This window comes from Equus quagga, chromosome 7 (assembly GCF_021613505.1).
Source record: "Equus quagga isolate Etosha38 chromosome 7, UCLA_HA_Equagga_1.0, whole genome shotgun sequence".
In the NCBI taxonomy this organism is placed as follows: domain Eukaryota; kingdom Metazoa; phylum Chordata; class Mammalia; order Perissodactyla; family Equidae; genus Equus; species Equus quagga.
In genome coordinates this window covers 47,792,144-47,808,890 of record NC_060273.1, presented here as the reverse complement: position 1 = coordinate 47,808,890, position 16,747 = coordinate 47,792,144, and the positions used below count along the sequence as shown (strand labels likewise).

Below are 16,747 nucleotides of genomic sequence, written 5' to 3'. Positions count from 1 at the left end.
GCTCTGAGGACAGGTCAGCGGGCTTCCTGGCCCCTGGAGAATGGAGGGCAGAAGTTGGAAGAAACTTCAGTGAGTGATGAGTGTCGCTGGGTGTAGGATGGGGCCGGAGGTGGTGGGAGCCTACGGAATAAAGCTCCTGGGTAAGGTCGCTCTCCCCCCACCTCAAGCCTGGGGCTCTGTGCGGCCTGTGGGGAAGAGAAAACCAGACTTCCGGCTCTGGGTTCTGACCCCGTTACTGACTGGGTCACGTCTCTTCCTCTCCGGGACCACAGTGTGCTGAGGACTAAGTGGTAATGGGTGCAAAGTGCCAGCCCCAGCACGCTGCCACCCTTGGCAGCTCCCTTCCCCTCGGGACTGGATGGAGGGCAGGAGTCTCCTGTCTGCGCAGCTGCACTGAGGCGGACTTTGTCACAGCGAGGAGCACACCTTGCATCCCTGTGGCTACACACTTCATGACTAACTATCCTATGGCTCTGACTCACCTCCAAAGGAGGAGAAGTGAGAGAAGAAAGAGGTCATGGGGCTCCTTCTAAGGCCACACCCCGAGGGGTCGCCCAGACTAGCTGCGTCCAGCCAGTATGGAAGGGCCCTGGATTTTGCTCACATGGTGGACGCCAGCAGTCTGCCGTCACCACCACCACTGCCCAGCTCCATCTGCATCTCCGCTGTCAGCCCGCCGCCATCACCATCTCTACCCACAACCATCACCACCAGCAGCTCTACCTGCGTCCCCACCCTCGTCATCACAAACGTTATCAGTGTGTCCACCCACACCTCATCACCACTCCCACGGTCATCCCTACCCCCAACTGAACCGCTGACCCTGTCCCGAACCCCACCTTCACGATCAGCTCCAGGGCTGCCTCTGTCACTGCACTTGACCCCAACTCCATCACACCAGCACCTCCCTCAGCGTCGCATCTCCACAGCATAACCTCCATCTCACTGAGGGCTGCGGCTCAGCCCCCCTGATTCTGAGGACTGGAGAGATTAATTCCTCTCAAGCAGCCAGGTCCAGCTGCATTTCCCAACCTCGCCGAGCATAGCCCTGCTGTCCAGCATGTGGGCTGTCCCCAGCTATCATCCCTGGGGACCTTTGCAAGCCAGCAGTTTTCATAGCTGCTTCCCAAGGGGCCCTGGCTGGAGTCACACTGCAGGCAGTGACCAGAAATACAGTCCCTGGCTTCATCCACACACAGCCCCACCTTGCTCTGACCTCTATATTCAACTCAGAGCATGGGTGTGATGCTGGGCACAGGGGAGAGCCAGCAGCAGTTTCCATGGTAACCGCACCAGGAGTAGCAATCAGGAGGCGCAGATGACCCTACAAGATGCTGAAGGAAGGGATTTGTATTTGCTGAGCACCTACAGTGTGCCAGGTGCTGAGCTGGCACGTTCTGTTCTCATACACTGCCCCCACCCTCATCACCTGTCGGAGTTAACACTCCCGTCTGACAGATGATGAAACACACTCAGAGAAGGGCAGTGAGTTGCCCAGCGAGACTCCACGGCTTCTCAGCTCCTTAAACACGGCAAGGCTCTTGCCTCTCTGACCCGTACGTTCCCCATCTGTAAGGTGGGTGCAGTGGCTGCTACCACGAAGGGTTCTTGCTGGTGTTGGACAGTGCCCAGCTCGGTGTCAGGCACGCGGTAGGGGTTTCTCACATGGCAGCTGTTGCTGTTGGTCACCATGATGTCTAACGGCTGCCAACGTTCTGCTGAGGGCTTGGCCCGCACCTTTCTTCACTGTCCCCTCGGGCCCCACGTTACGTTTACTTCCATTTCTCATGATTATAAATAACCACTTATGATGAACAATTTTCTACAAAACGTTTCCTTATTTTAGGTTAGTTGGGTTACTAGGTCAAATGTTTTGAAAGTGTTGGGTCCACAGCTGACCTGGGGTTTTCCTCTCCCGCTGGAGCCCTGGGCGAGGACGAAGGCTGCAGCCTTCCCTCTGTGCACAAGAGAGCCCCAGGAAAGGTCGTTCAGAAAAGTAAATTAGTCCCTGTCACTCCTCACGCTATCAAAGTCATACGGATATTTAATGCAAAATTATCAAATGATACTACAAGGTTTATAGCAAAAAACAGCCTCTGAGCTGCTTTTTTACCACCCTTTTGTTTGATTGCTTTGGGTTTCTCTGTCTGTCATCGTGCATAGTTTTCCACAATCTGTCGTGTTTGCCCATTTCTGTGGTGTAAATACTTCCACCCTAGCTGATTTCTTTTTTCTTTCTTTCTTTTTTTTTTGCTGAGGAAGATTTGCTCTGAGCTAACATCCATTGCCAATCTTCCTCTTTTTTTCCTTTTTTACGTGAGCTCTTGCCACAGCATGGCCAGCAACAAACGAGTGGTATAGGCCTGCGCCTGGGAACTGAACCCGGGCCACTGAAGTGGAGCACACCAAACTTAATCACTAGGCCACCAGGGCTGGCCCCATCCTAACTGATTTCAAGCTACCAACATAACATCAATCAGCTTGCAAAATTCCTCCCAATTTGGCAATTTTCAGTAGCAGCTCCAGCATGCTCCCATCTCTGTTTTCCCATCAATGTCTGATGACCCCTGGCTGGCTGTTCATAAAGAAGAACGAGGCTCTAAACAGCTGACAGGGGGCCCTGGGTTGTGTGTGTGTGTGAGGAGTGCTCATCTCTTGGAGGCCACACCATAAAGTGGTCCACTGGAGGCCCCCACATTTCGGAATCTGTGGGGATTTTCCTTGGGCAAGCCAGTTTCCTCCATTTTTCATTTCTGATTGTTGGGGGAGATGTCACATCATCACCAGGGCTCTTGAGACTGAGGGCGGAGAGGGTTGAATGTGCCATCTTTCACTTAGCCCTCCGTTTTGCTGTGTCCATCAAGCGTCCCTGAGTCCAGATCTCTGGCTCAACCTCTCCAGGAAGTCGCCTCCAGGTGCTCCAGGGTGGGGGTGGGGTGGGGCAGGGGGAGGGAAGAGGCATCTGGGAGTCTCATTGCTTCTCATGCAAACTTTCAACCGGGTTTTCCTGCTTTCAGGCCACCCCACCCTCTACTTTCAGAAGGTTCTAGAACCTTCAATCCTTCAGCCTTGCTGGGGTTTGGAGCTGGTTTCCTGTGCGTGCTCCCTACCCCTATCCCTTCTCTGGTTTTAAGCATCATTATCTTGCTGAGTTGATCATCTCGTATCATTTCTTTCCAACTTCTAAGATCTTTACCGTCATTTTAGTGGGGTTTCAAGAGGGAGGAGGAAGTGGAGATAAATGGTGAGTCGTCCTTGTTTACCAGGAAGCTCCCTCCTCCACCCCTCACACAGGCCCTCTTCTCATCCCTCAGGCCTCTGCTAACACGTCCCTCTAGAGACTCCACCTCTCTGTCCCCTTGTCCACTGCTGCATAACAGACTGCCCCAAGACTTAGGCAAAGAGCACAGTCATCCTTCAGTGGGCTCAGCAGCCCACATTTGGGCAGGGCTCAGCAGGAATGGCTTGTCTGGAGGCGGAGGGTCATTTTGGAATGGCTCCCTCACATGGCTTACTCACATGGGCGGGAGCTCAGCTGGGCTGTGGGCCAGGGCCTCAGCTCCTCTCTGCACAAACCTCTTCTAGGGGCTGCTTGGGCTTCCTCATAGCATGGCTGCTAAGTTCTGAGAGTGAGGGGAAACTGCGGGTGTCTTGAGGCCTGGGGCTGGGAGCTAGCCCAGCATTTCTGGTGCCGCCTTCCATTGCTCAGTCACAGGGCCTGCCCAGATGTCTTAATTGTAAAACATCTTAATTGTAAAACATGTAATGGAGATGACTGAGTGATGACAGCGGAGAGACTAAGGCCATTGAAAGGAGATTTTTATTATTCACAGTCCCTACGGGAAGGGGCACACCTCACCATGCGGGACCAATGAGGAAGCACCAGGTTTGGTCAGGAAGCAGAAGGAGCGAGGGAATGCAGGACCCACAGCCTTTATTGCCTTTTCTGTGGGAGAGAAGCTGCAGGTTGAGCAGCTGAGCAAGCTTTAGTATTGGATAGTGTGACTAATCTTGGCAGGCTGTAGGGGTCGTCCTCAGATGTCCAGTGCCTGGCTCTGGGGTGATGTAGGGCAGAGGAATGTTGGCTGGGCGTGTGAGAGTCAGATGAAGGAGGTGCTGGGGGTACGGGCACGGACTGGTTGGTCTGCATATGAGAGGAATGTTTGCAGGCCAGTCGTTTGCCGTCTCTAAGAGTTATCCAGCCCTGGGAGGGGCAATCGCCCCAGCCAGCAGGGCCCCGAGGTGTCAAAGCATCATAAAGTACAGGAAATAAAAACATGATGAATGCACCAGATTCGAGGGAGCAGTCCTCATCTCTTGCCGGCGCGGACTGTCAAAAAGCATGCAGCCTTCTTTATCTGCCACACTGCCTAGAGTCGCGTCCCTCTTTATCCTCCCATGACGCCCCCATTCCCTTCCTTCCTAGCGCTCTGCAGTAAGCAGCTACACCGTACAGAGGGTCTGTCTTCTTCATGAAGCCGGGAGCCCAGTGGAGGCAGCACCTAGACTCTCTTGCTCATCGTATCCCCAGTGCTGGGAACAAGGTCTTGCCACGGTGGACCATGGGCACCCACGACACATTCATGCAGGAATGACTGAGCGAATCAGGGTACTCAGCACATGGTAGTGCTCAGGAGATGTCAGCGGATATTGAAAATTATCAACCCTCCTGATCGCCCTGTGTTTCCCAGCAGGTCTGGGGAAACTGGGGCAAGGACCACTCTGGGTTAAAAGGGGAAGGCTGGTGCTGGAACTTCCGGGCGGGTGGAGACAGGCCAAGTGCAGGAGGTGGGGGTCAGACTGGAGCCAGCGGACACTGACCAAGAGGGGGCCTGTGAGATGACCCAGCCTGGCCAGGACAGAGTCTGGGAGAAGAGAGGGGTGAGGTGTGGGGACTCCAAGCATGAAAGGGACGGGAGACAGACATTCTTTCCTCCATCGTAATTGCCAACATTTATTACTCAGTGACTGTGAGCCAGGCGCTGCTTAAGCTTCACACAAACCCTGTGGTGTAGGTGCTATTATTATTCCCATTTTACAGATGGGAAAACTAAGGCCCAGAGAGGTTAAGTGACTTGCCCAATATTACCCTGGACCAGCAGCCAAGCTCTCTGGCCCACATACTGAGCCATGAGGCTCTGCCCCATCTCACAGGTGTTCCACATCAGTCCACTGGGGTTACCGTGATTCATTCATCCATTCATTTCAGAAATGAGCCTGCACTGGGCTCAGCCCTGGGCTTGGTGCTGGAGTCAGAGATGAAGCAGATCTGGACCTGGCCCTCACATGTCTCCTGGTCTGGTAGGAGAGGCCGATCTGCAAAGAGGTCATGAGTGCTGAGAGCTACAGAGGTTACACTGGAATCTGAGCAAGGTCCTGTGTGGTTACTATGGATGGACGGTGAAGGAGCCACTTCTTCCTGCAGCAGTACTGAGAGGGTGGCTGGACAGAAGGTGACGCTGGAGCTGCTTACCAGGCAGCAAGGCATTCCAGAAAGAGGGAACTGCATGTGCAAAGGCCCAGCAGTGAGGGAAAGCAGAGTGAGCCTGTGGGCGTGTGAAGCGTGAGGAGAGTGAAGCAGGATGTGGTTAGAGATGAAGCTGGGGAGGGTGGCAGAGGTCAGGGCACGGAAGGCCTGTGGAAGCCCTTTTATGGAGTTCGGACTCTGGCAACGGGGAGCCATTAAAGGGTTTTGGGCAGGAGAGGGAGGTCATTAGATGGGTGAGGAAGGATTATTTTGGCTGAGCAGGCTGAGTTAGAGAGACTGAAGGGGACGAGACCTCGAGGAGGGCTGAGCCAGGGGAGAGAGGGTGGCTGCTGTGGGATGGAGAGATGCTGGCAAACCAGAGAGAAATAAAGAAGGCGACGTGGACTGGCCGTGGGCATTGTGGAGACGGGGAGTCAGGGGTGACCTGGGGAAGTGGGTGCATCTCTGAGGGGGACTTGGGAGGAGGGGCAGGTGGTGCTGGAGAGAGGAGGTCTGGTTTCCAGCCTTCATGGCCAAGGCCCTGGCAGCCAGGCTCTCTCCTCCTTCCTTCTCTGCCCCCAGGCCCCGTCTTAGAGAGTCTGCAGTGGGTTGGGCTCCTTGCCTCTTGGTTCCCTGCGGCTCTGGGGCCAGGCTCCTCTGGGAAACAGCCGCCAGCCACAGACGCTGGGGCGGGAGGGAAGGGGCATGGAGGGGGAGCTGCCGGAGCAGGAGCCAGGAGGGTGCTGGGCAGCCTCTGTGTTCCTTTGTTTCCTTTAAACCTTGAATTTAATGTCTCTCTGGGAAAGTTAATACGTTCACTCAGCACAAAGTCCAAAAGGTACAGCAGAGGATGCAGTAAAGAGGCCCTTCTTACCGAATGATCGCAGAGGAGCAAGTGTGCAGAACACTTCCTTGACAGAGAGCAAGAAACGAGACATTTGCAGGACTCCTGCTTGCCTCCTTTCTTTGGTGTCACATATCAGTTGTCTTTTGGGATGAAAAGCCTTGGGGTTTCAGGTATCTCTCAGTGACAGTGAATCAAAGTCCTCATTTTCCCCTTTTCCTGGATAAAGGACAGCTTGCAACATAGGATGATCAAGATGACTGATCCAGGTAGAGTTTTCCAAGGGTCCCTGCCCACCTCTCAATCAACAAGAGCAGCACAGAGCCCTTCCCAAACTGACTTGCTCAGGGAACCCTTCTGCTGTGGGGCATCTGGCAAGGCAAGGTTCCACGGAGCAGACTTTGAGAAAGGCTGCAAAGGCAGCTATGAAATGTGTCAGCAAGTGGGACAAAGAACCCTGCCCACCCACAGTCTCTCGATGGGACTGGACAGGTCACAGTCCCTCTCCAGGCCCCTGATTGTGAAGGATGCTATTAGCTGGGGCACTTTAAACAGGGATGGGAGGGGAGCCCTTGAGGGGATGAATTCTGGAGTCCAGAAGACCTGTTTGGAGCAGGTCTTCCTTTGATTCTCTGTGCAGCCTCAGGCAAGCACCTTACGCGCTCAGCCTCGGTTTCTCAGCAGCCGCCTCACAGTTGTGGGAACAACAAGATGACGTGTGTAATGTGCTCGGGTCAGTGCAGCTACACAGTGGGTGCTGAGCTCTGGGGTCGGGCTCAGGGTCGGTCAGGCTGGGGTTCTGGACCAGGCTCAGCTACCCCGCCCGCCCCCCATTCCTCCTGACTCCCCTGACTCTGGCACATCTGGAAAGTGGCAGTTTGATAGGGGCCTGGGTGAGAGCCCTGAGTGGTGCTGGGGGTGGGCCTGGGTCAGACTTAGACAGATGGGGGTCTGCCAAAGGAGAAGAGGGTGCCGAGCCCTTCCCTGACGCCTCTTCCCCCAGGTCCCTCCAGACGTGATGGCGAGGCCGTGGCTGTCCTGCCTCCTGCTTCCTGCCCTCGTGGTGACTGGTGGGTGCCTCCCTTTCCCCAGAGCAACACTAACTTGGGAACCCTCGGTAGGATCCTCCAGAAAGGAGCGGTTCTTCCTCGTCAGCAAACACCCAGCTCCCTGGCCCCGCCCTGGCTTGGCTGCCCAGGGGTCCCAGGGAGGAATCAGGTCCAGGCAGGAGAGCTGGGCTGCAAGTGGGCCTGTGGGACTGGGGTGGGTGCCTCTGGGGCAGGTAGGGGGCAGGCTTTGCATGGCTGTCCAGATGTTCCAGCGCTCTGTGTCCCTACAGTGGCAGCCAACGTGGCCCCGATGTTCCTGAGCAACATGACGACAGTGAGTCTACCTGAGGACCTGCCAGTGGGTGCGTACTGTCCCTATGCCCAGACCCTGCTAGGCCCGTACCCACGAGAGGCTCCCAGGGGCTCCCACGTGGGCTTGCTCCCCGCCCCTGCAGCTCCATGGCTCGTTGTGGGGCAAAGGTGACCTGGAGGGAGTTTGTTCCAGAAGTTTCTTTTCTGCTTTTCAGCCTTTGGGTCAAGGGCCCTCACACAGCATCTCCTGTTTCCCGTCTCTTTAGTCTTTCCGATTTCCCCGAGGAGGAAGTATCCATTTGGTTCCATTACTTCTCTTCACCTTCTGCCCTGCTAATCTCCCTCTACTCCTGCTCTTTTTTCCGAACAGAGCGAGCAGGCTCCGGCTGGGAGCCTTTCGCGCGTCCCACTGGAAGTTGACACCTTCCCTTGGCTTGTAGTCCTCCATTTATAGAGTTACTTTCTGTCTGTGGCAAGGGAGATGAGTTTTCCATCGACAGCAACCATCTAAAGTTGGCTTTTAAGAAAAATGTGTTTACATGAGATAATGAGTCGACTGAAAGAAGGGCCCTGAGTCCCTGACGCGGGTGTGGTGAGACTGGCCGGGCACGGGAATGGACGCATTTGGGAACACTGTTCAGGGTGAAGCCACAGGGACTGGAGATCAAATTCCCAGCAGGCAGGATATGGGTTGGGGAAGCAGAAACAATAGATGCCTGTATTCACTGGGGTATGGGGTCAGCCATGCCTAACAGAGACCCCAAATAACAGGTGTGAATGAGGTCACATTTTGTCGTGATCTCACAGAGCCGTCCAGAGCAGCAAGGCCGGGGCTGTGGGAGTCTGTTCCATCAGGCTGTTCTCTATGCTTCTGGGGTCAGGCACCCTCCTTCTATCTCCAGGCCGTGGCTTCACTAGGGCGGGGCCCTCATCCGTGGGTCCAAGATGGTTTCTCCACAGCTTGTTCCTGGAGCAGAGGGAGAGGGAGAGAGGCGGAGGGGGGACGGCTCCTCGCTTTGTCATAAGGACAGGCTCCAGATTCCACACCTGCTACTTCTGCTCACATCGCACTGGCCAGAACGGAGCCACGTGCCACACCTTGCAACGAGGGCACCTATGAAATGAGGTCCCTATTCTGTTCAGCCATGTGCCTAGCTCAAGATCCGGGGTTATGTAGTCCGAGAAAAAGGGGGACGTGAACATGGAGGACAGCTGACAGTCTTTGCTGCAGCATCAGAATTGGGATCCCACATACCTAAAGCTACCAGATGAAGCAAGAGACTGCACCCAAGAAGGTGGCACCCAAAGTCTGCCCTGGGATTCAGGAGCCTGGGTCTGGGTGCACGAGGAAAGGAGGAGCCACGGGCTTTGCCACCACGGAGGCCACGTCCATTTGGATGTGGCTGCTTGTTAAGGGTTATATTAACAAAGGTTTAGAGCAGGTGGCAGTCTCACTACACTCTGAGTTGGCACAATCTTGCCTGCAGGGCAGAGCTGAGAGTAAACTGCCATCTATGAACGTTCTTTGTAGAACAGAGAAGTAGCACATACATGTTAATGATATTTTACGCCTACAGTTTCCTAGCTGTTTGGTCACAGATAAACACACACGCACCTCCTAACGAATGTCACAGACATGTGTAACCCAGATGCCCTCAGGATCTCCATTCTACCAGGTAACCTTTAGTGTCAGGTCTGGTCTCGGCCAGACCACATGCGGGAGGGGCTTCTCATAACCACAGGTCCCCTCTGCGGGTCTTCTGGAACCAACGAGCAATTTCCCCCTTCCTGAGGTGAATTCTACAGTTCTCTTGAGATGTGAAAGCATTTTCAGTCAGATTTTTAAAAATATGTTATTTAGACTTTTTATTTTGAAGTATAAGATACTTACAGAAAAGCACACTGAATTATCGCATGTAACCGCCCGGGAGCAGCCCCTCTCCCGCCCCTGCCACTCACGCCCCGTCCTTTCTCGCCGGCTCGAGACCCGTTTTCCTGACGCTAACACTGTATAATAGTTTAGTTTTGTCGGGCAGACTTTAAAAAATGTTTATTTTTATGGTATTTTAAATAGCAAATTTGAGTTTAGTGACAAACATACAATTCTTAATATACAGAGACCTAAAATGTGTCCTTTATTTTTGTAGCTCTTATTGGTTTGTTACATTTAATTTTTTTCAGACAAACTTTTTTTTAAATTAATGTTATGATAGATTACAGCCTTATGAGATTTCAGTTGTACATTATTGTTAGTCATGTTGTGGGTACCCCACTTCCCCCTTTGTGCCCTCCCCCAACCCCCCTTTTCCCTGGTAACCACCGATCAGATCTCCTTGTCAATACGTTAACTTCCACCTATGAGTGGAGTCATATATAGAGTTCGTCTTTCTCTGACTGGCTTATTTCACTTAACATAATACCCTCGAGGTCCATCCACGTTGTTTTCAGACAAACTTTTGAAAAAGCGTTTCCTCCTTGATCTAGTCCCGGACAAACTCATACAGAGGAGGACCCACACACCCACTCGCCTCCCGTATTTCCTTAGCTGCGAGGGCCACATCTATCTGCATTCTGGCATTTCTGAATTGGGGTGTGTCTTACAATTGAGAGAGTCACTTAACACAGAGGGACCCCCCCACCGCCCCAAGCAGCCATTAAATTGACAGTGTCTTGCAACCAAGGACAGAATGCAGGCACCCATGTCTTTTTAGCAGGACCCTGGCCCAGTGGTCTTTCCAGAGGAGGGGACCTCAGTGGAGAGGGACTGTGACCAAGCTTTCCAAGGAATTGTGGGAGGAGCTGGCACTGTTTGATCAAAGAGCAGATTCCAGGCCTGCTGCTGAGCCCATCCCTGAAGGGGGGTCATGGGCACGGGGGGGCCGGCTGGTTCCCTGAGACCCTCAGACTGGGCACCAGGCCCCATGACCGCATGTGACTTTTGTGGTACTTCAGCCTTCGTGGGCCCCTTCCTCCAGAAAAATATGTTAAAAGTGTATTTTATGACTGCATTGGCAGAAAGACAAATACCATGCAGGCTGGATCATAATGTTTTCCTTCTGATTTTTTTACCATTTTTTTAATTGAGGTATAATCGACACATAACGTTATATTGGTTTCAGGTGTACAGCATAATAACTCGATATTTATATATTGCAAAATCATCGCCACAATAGGTCTAGTTAACATTCCCTCAGCATACGTAGTTACGTATTTTTTTCTCTCATGATGAAACTTCTAAGATCTACTCTCTTAGCGACTTTCCAATATGCAGCACAGTACTAACGATGGTCTCCATGCTGGACCCCACATCCCCAGGACCTGTTTACCTTATGACTGGAAGCTTGTACCTTTGACCCCTTCTCCCATTTCCCCAGCCCCCACCCCCACCTCTGTGCCCACCAATCTGTTCTCTCTACCCATGAGCTCAGTTTTTTTTTGATTCCACATATAAGTGAGACCAAACAGTACTTGTCTCTCTCTGGCTTATTTCACTTAACATAATACCCTGAAGCTCCATCCATGTTGTTGCAAATGGCAGGATTTCCTTCTTTTTTTATGGCTGAATAATATTCCTCTCTGTGCGTGTGTGTGTGTGTGTGTGTGTGTGTGTGTGTGTGTGTGGTACATCTTCTTTATCCATTAATCTGATGAGGGACATTTAGGTTGTTTCCATGTCTTGGCTCTTCTGATTTTAAAAGAAATTAAACATTCTTGTGGGCCCTGGGCACTGCACCTCCTGGGCAGGACAGACGAGGCCCTCGGGGACCCATGGGTGGGAGTTCTGAGAAGCAGGTTTTGATGAACAGCTGTCCAGCAACGGAAGGGGGACTTGAGGGGGAGTAAGTTCCGGCGGTGGAGGTGGCTGAGCAGAGGCTGGATGTGATAAAGGAGGTGAGGCTGGGGGAGCAGGCATGGGTTTGATGAGTCTGTAAAAAGTTCCTTTCACGCTGGAGAGTCGATGACCTTGGGATTTTCAAGAGCCCAACACGTCCTTGGCCCTGCTCTGCCCGGGGCGTGCAGCGGGAGCCAGGGCTCCTGGGAGGCCAGCAGCAGAAGCTGCTTTGGCTCTCTTGAGCAGAGAGAGTGTCTGGCAGCCCTGGACAAGCTCTCGGGGGGAAGGGAAGGCTGAGAAGAGGCACAGGCACCTCCAGAGGGTCTTCAGGGGCCCCCACCCTGGGATGTACCCAGCTGCTGCAGTGGGCACATTAACGTCAACCATCTTTGGTCTTCTCTCAGTGAATTCCAGGACGGCAGGTCCAGGGGCTGGCCAGGGTAGGGGGAGATGCCTCAGTCACAGCCCGCCCTCCTGTGTCCGGTACAGCTGGGGTGGTCCCCCAAGGGAAATCAGCATGCTGTTATCAAAAGGCCTCTGTGTGGGTACTGAGTGACAACAACCAGATCTGATGCCCACGACCACAGGAGCTGGAGCCCTGGGGGCTGGGGAGGGCCCAGATTTCCTGCACAGAGAAGTCAGACCCCCTAGCCCTGCCTTGTGGGCAGCTCGGCCAGGCCATGCTGGAAGAGGTGGCATGGACCCTGGGCATTCCCTGTCCCGTCTGCAGGTGCTGAGGCCTTCTGGTTGATGGCTGAGGACCTGGATCAGGACCCTCTGACCTACGGGATTAGTGGCCCCAATGCCTATTTCTTCACTGTCACCAGTGCCACTGGGGAAGTGAAGCTGGCCAGCCCTCTGGACTACGAGGTAAAGGGCAGCAGCCTGGGTGGCGCTGTGAGAGGGAAGGGGAGATGGGGAGGGCTCTGGAGCCAGTGTCCTGGTGGTGACGCCCTGCCCGTTCTCCCACTCGGAGCGGGGGTTCACCACATGCCCGTTCTCTCTGCCCACTGCAGACGCAATTCTCGTTACTCATCACGATCTCTGTGAGCGACGGTCACAACAACCCAGTGAGTCAAAGTGGGGAGGGGAGGGTGGTCCAGGGATCGGAGAGCAGGGGGCTGGGGGCCACTCCCAACTGTGTCCCCCGCCTCAAATAAGCAGAGAGGCCCAGTTAACAAAAAATGAATTTAATGTTTATTTTTCTCAAAATTATACGGGGCGGTGGTGTAGTGGTTAAGTCTGGCATATTCTGCTTCGGTGGCCCGGGGTTTGCCAGTTCAGATCCTGGGTGTGGACCTGCAACACTCATCAACCATGCTGTGGGGGCAACCCACATATGCAGTGGGGAAAGATTGGCGCAGATGTTAGCTCAGTGCTAATCTTCCTCAAGCAAAAGAAAAAAAGGAAGATTAGCAACAGATGTTAGCTCAGGGTGCATCTTCCCCAGCAAAAAAAAAAGAAATCATTTTAATTACTTGGATATTCATGAGTACCTCCTCATTATAAACATGTCAAAAATTGCAAAAGAAGCTCCCGTCCCCTTGGGCAGCCCCTCCCAGCCTTCTCCCTGCTGAAGTGTCCACTGTCACTGTGTTCTTTCATACCCCTGGCTAAGTATTCACGTATATGCATCCACAAAAGAAAGAGCATAGTTTTCTGTGCATTTTCTGATACTCAAATGGGATCCTACTGTACACATCATCTTAAGCTGCCTTGTCACTCAAGAGTCGCTTTGGCGCTCTTTCTGGGTCTGTACCTGAGCCCCTGTTTCTCATGCTGTCTGGTCGGGCGTGGGGCACACCGTGGGGCTCCAGCTGGCCTCCTCTGGTGCACACTTAGGTTGCCCACAGCTTTACATTATGCCAAACAAGGTACATGAGCATTCTTATACCGGGACAGGCACATGTTAGATTTTTTAAAAAATGACCTAATGATGTCAGCAACTTACTCTCAAATGGTTCAGTAAACATGTGGAGAGAGAGAGAAACCAAACAATGGGGAAGCCTGGACAAAGGGGATTGCGAGGTCTTTGCACTATCCTTGCAGCTCTTCTGGTGTTTGAAGTTGAATCCAATAAAAAGTTGCCCCAAAAGTTGCCTAATCCTCCGCCAAGAAGCCCGGCCTACTTGCTGCCCCGTCGGACGCTCTGCCCTGTTTTCTCCAGTGCCCACATTTTCTGGGCTCACTGGGGCTTTTCCGCCTGCAGGTGCAGAAGGAAATGTACGTGATCGTGGAGGACAGAAATGACAATGCCCCCGTTTTCCAGAATACCGGCTTCTCCACCAGCATCAATGAGGTAACATCTGTCTTCACAGGGCGTCTGTGTATGAGGCGGGCATCCCAGAATCTCTTCTGAGTGAGAAGGCCAGCAGGGGATCCAGGATGGGGAGAAGCACCTCCTAGAAGGAGCAGCTGCAGGAACCAAATTCAGGGGGACGTAACCCCATGAACAATAGTTACAGCAACATTTTGCAATCAACCAATCAGACTGGATTGAAATTCTTTCAATTGAGAAAGCAAAATTTAAAAAAAAGGAATTGATTCTCTCATGCATCTGAAAAATCTAGAAATATGTTTAACTTCAGGCATGGCTGGATCTAGGTACCCAAGCCGTGTCATCAAGAAGAGATTTCCTTTCACCTTTCACTTCTGTTTCTCTCATTGCCCCCATCCTGAGGTAGGGGGCATTTCTCCCTTGTGATGACAAAAGTTGCCCCCAACAGCTCCAGGCTCACATCCCACCAGCTCTACAACTTCAACACAGATTCTCTCTCAGTGGTCCCAATCAAAATTCCAGGGCTGAATTTCATTGGCCCATTTTGGGTCATGTGCCCATCAATCTAGGGGTGTGGAACACTCTGATTGGCTAGGTCTGCATCATGGGCTTTCCCCTCTAGCAAGTAAGGGCAGCCCCACTGGAACTGTATGGGAGGGAGAAAGTTCCCATGGCCCCTGAGCAGCAAACACAACACCACTCCTGGACCTTCATTACCATGTGGCTTCGAAGCCCCTTGGGTGTGGGGCCCCCGAGGCCAGACACGAGGCTGGTGAGGTCCAGACAGCCGCTCTGACGGAGCACGTACGCAGAGCCAGGGCGCCGGTGCCGAGGACACATGGTGAACAAGCCAGACCTGTGGCGACCCTCAGTAGCTGACGTCCTAGTGAAGCGCACAGACAACAATCAATGAAACATTAAAGAAACAGGATATTTCAGATGGTGTTGAGCTCCAGGAAGAGCAAAAAACAGGGCAAAGTGAGAGACAGTGACGGGGGCGGGGGGGGGGGGGGGGGGGGGGGGGGGGGGGGTGCTTCAGGTTAAGCAGTCAGGACAGCCTTCTCTCAGTAGGTGACGACATCTAAGCCGAGACCTATATGGCAGGAAGGAGCCAGGCTGGGATGCTCCAGGAAAAGGATGTTCCAGGCAGGGGAACAGCAGATGTAAAGGCTCTGAGTTGGAGATGAGCCTGGAGCATTCACAGCATAGCCAGGAAGCCAGTATGAATGGGAGGGGGGGGGGCAGGGAGGGGAGGGGAGGAGAGAGGGGTGGGCAGCGACCTGACGGCAGAGGGCCGTGGAGGCTGTCTGGCCGGTATTCGTGGAATGGGGGAGCCATGGGAGGATTTTTAGCACAAGAGTGATGTGGTCCGATTCATGATTTTCAAAGATCTCTTTGGCACCACGCGGAAACAGTGAGGGTGTAGACAGAAATGGCAGGGCCAGGTCTCAGGGGGCAAAGGCCTCCCCATAGAACCTTCCAGCTCTGCAGGGTGCTGTCTGGAAGCTACTGCTGTAAGCTACAGAGAACCCACAGGGATGTCTGAGCAGAGAAGTGGCACGTCCTGGGGTCTGGGACGACGGCTCCTCCGGGTCCTGAGGGGCTCTGAAAATCAGCCGCCAGCTCAGGGGCGGGGAGGCTGCGTGGGAGAGGAGCAGGCTGCCCCGCGAGGCCCAGCCCAGGTGGGAAGGCAAGGGCTCGGAGCAGGCCCCGGAAGGCGCGTCGTTATCCCGCAGTACGACGGCTGGGGAGCCGAAGCTCAGGGAGGGGCGTGACGCGGGCGGGGCGGAGATGGAAATGGACTGGAGCTCAAGGTGACAAGTCCCTCGTTGCAGACCCTGCCGGTCGGCTCCCTGGTGTTCTCCGTGCTGGCCGTGGACAAGGACACGGGGTCGGCGGGCGCCGTGGTGTACTCCATAGAGCAGGTGAGCGCGCGCGAGGCCGCGGGCCGCGGGGCCCCGCGCTCCTCACCGCCACCAGGGGGCAGCATCCCGCACGCAACCCGCAGGGACCTCGAGGGCGGGGCCGGGACGGCGGCTCTGCCGGGCCCAGCCCTGGTCCCCAAGGCTTCCGCGGGCCCCTCCGGACCTCACTTGGCCCAGCTGCCTATGGAGGGACTGGACCCTTCTGTCCACCCTCTTGTCCCGGGCACTGTCAGGGTCCTTGCCGAGTTCGTGTCACACCACCTGGTGGCTGACGCACTCCTGGCTTCACAGATGAGAAAATCGAGGCTCAGAGAAGCCCAGGGTCTTGTCCAAGGTCACACAGACAATAGGGGTGTGACCCCAGTCCTCATGAAGACAAACTTGCTGGCCGTGGCCCCCGTCTACTGAGTGCCCACTACATGCCTGACACATACCTTAGCTCATTCGACCCTCCTTTTAACCCACCAAGGCGACATCCGAGCCCACTTCCCAGAGGTGGAAACCGAGGCTCAGAGAGGTTATGTGACCTGGTGAGGGTGGCAGGGCTGGTCCAGGGCAGGGCTGGAATTCGCCCCCAGGTCTCTCGGGGCAGGGCCGTCGGGCCGAGCCTCACTGTGCTGTGCCTCAGGTCATCCCCAGCACCGGGGACAGCAAGCACCTCTTTGAGATCCTGCCCAACGGCTCCATCATTCTCAACGGCAGCCTCAGCTACAACAACAAGAGCGCCTTCTATCAGCTGGAGCTGAAGGCCTGTGTGAGTGGGGCGCGGTCGGGGGCGGGGGCGCGGGGCGCGGGCGGGGCCGCGGGCGGGGCCACGGCCGGGCTCACCGCGCGGTCTCCCCGCAGGACTCCGGCGGCCTGTACAACAACAGCTTCGTCATCCAGTGCTCCCTGCCTGTCTTCCTGTCCGTCTCTGTGGTCGACCAGCCCGACCTGGACCCCCAGTTTGTGAGGGAGTTTTACTCGGCCTCTGTGGCCGAGGACGCACCCCAGGTGTGCTGGGGGACACAGGGCGGCCCTGGGTGGAGACCAGAAGCCGG

The 16,747-nt window shown here is 54.5% G+C and overlaps 1 protein-coding gene across 2 annotated transcripts in view; it reads left to right on the top strand.

Moving 5' to 3' along the window:
- CDHR2 (cadherin related family member 2) overlaps positions 1-16,747 on the top strand; it is a 35,811-nt gene that overhangs the window by 2,788 nt on the left and 16,276 nt on the right. For both annotated transcript variants that reach the window (XM_046665435.1, XM_046665434.1), the window contains exons 2-9: positions 7,315-7,381; positions 7,651-7,722; positions 12,235-12,374; positions 12,521-12,574; positions 13,714-13,803; positions 15,618-15,707; positions 16,336-16,461; positions 16,554-16,700. In XM_046665435.1, coding sequence (XP_046521391.1) covers positions 7,330-7,381; positions 7,651-7,722; positions 12,235-12,374; positions 12,521-12,574; positions 13,714-13,803; positions 15,618-15,707; positions 16,336-16,461; positions 16,554-16,700 — 771 coding nt within the window. In that variant the 5' untranslated portion in view covers positions 7,315-7,329. The remainder of the gene's footprint in view (positions 1-7,314; positions 7,382-7,650; positions 7,723-12,234; positions 12,375-12,520; positions 12,575-13,713; positions 13,804-15,617; positions 15,708-16,335; positions 16,462-16,553; positions 16,701-16,747) is intronic.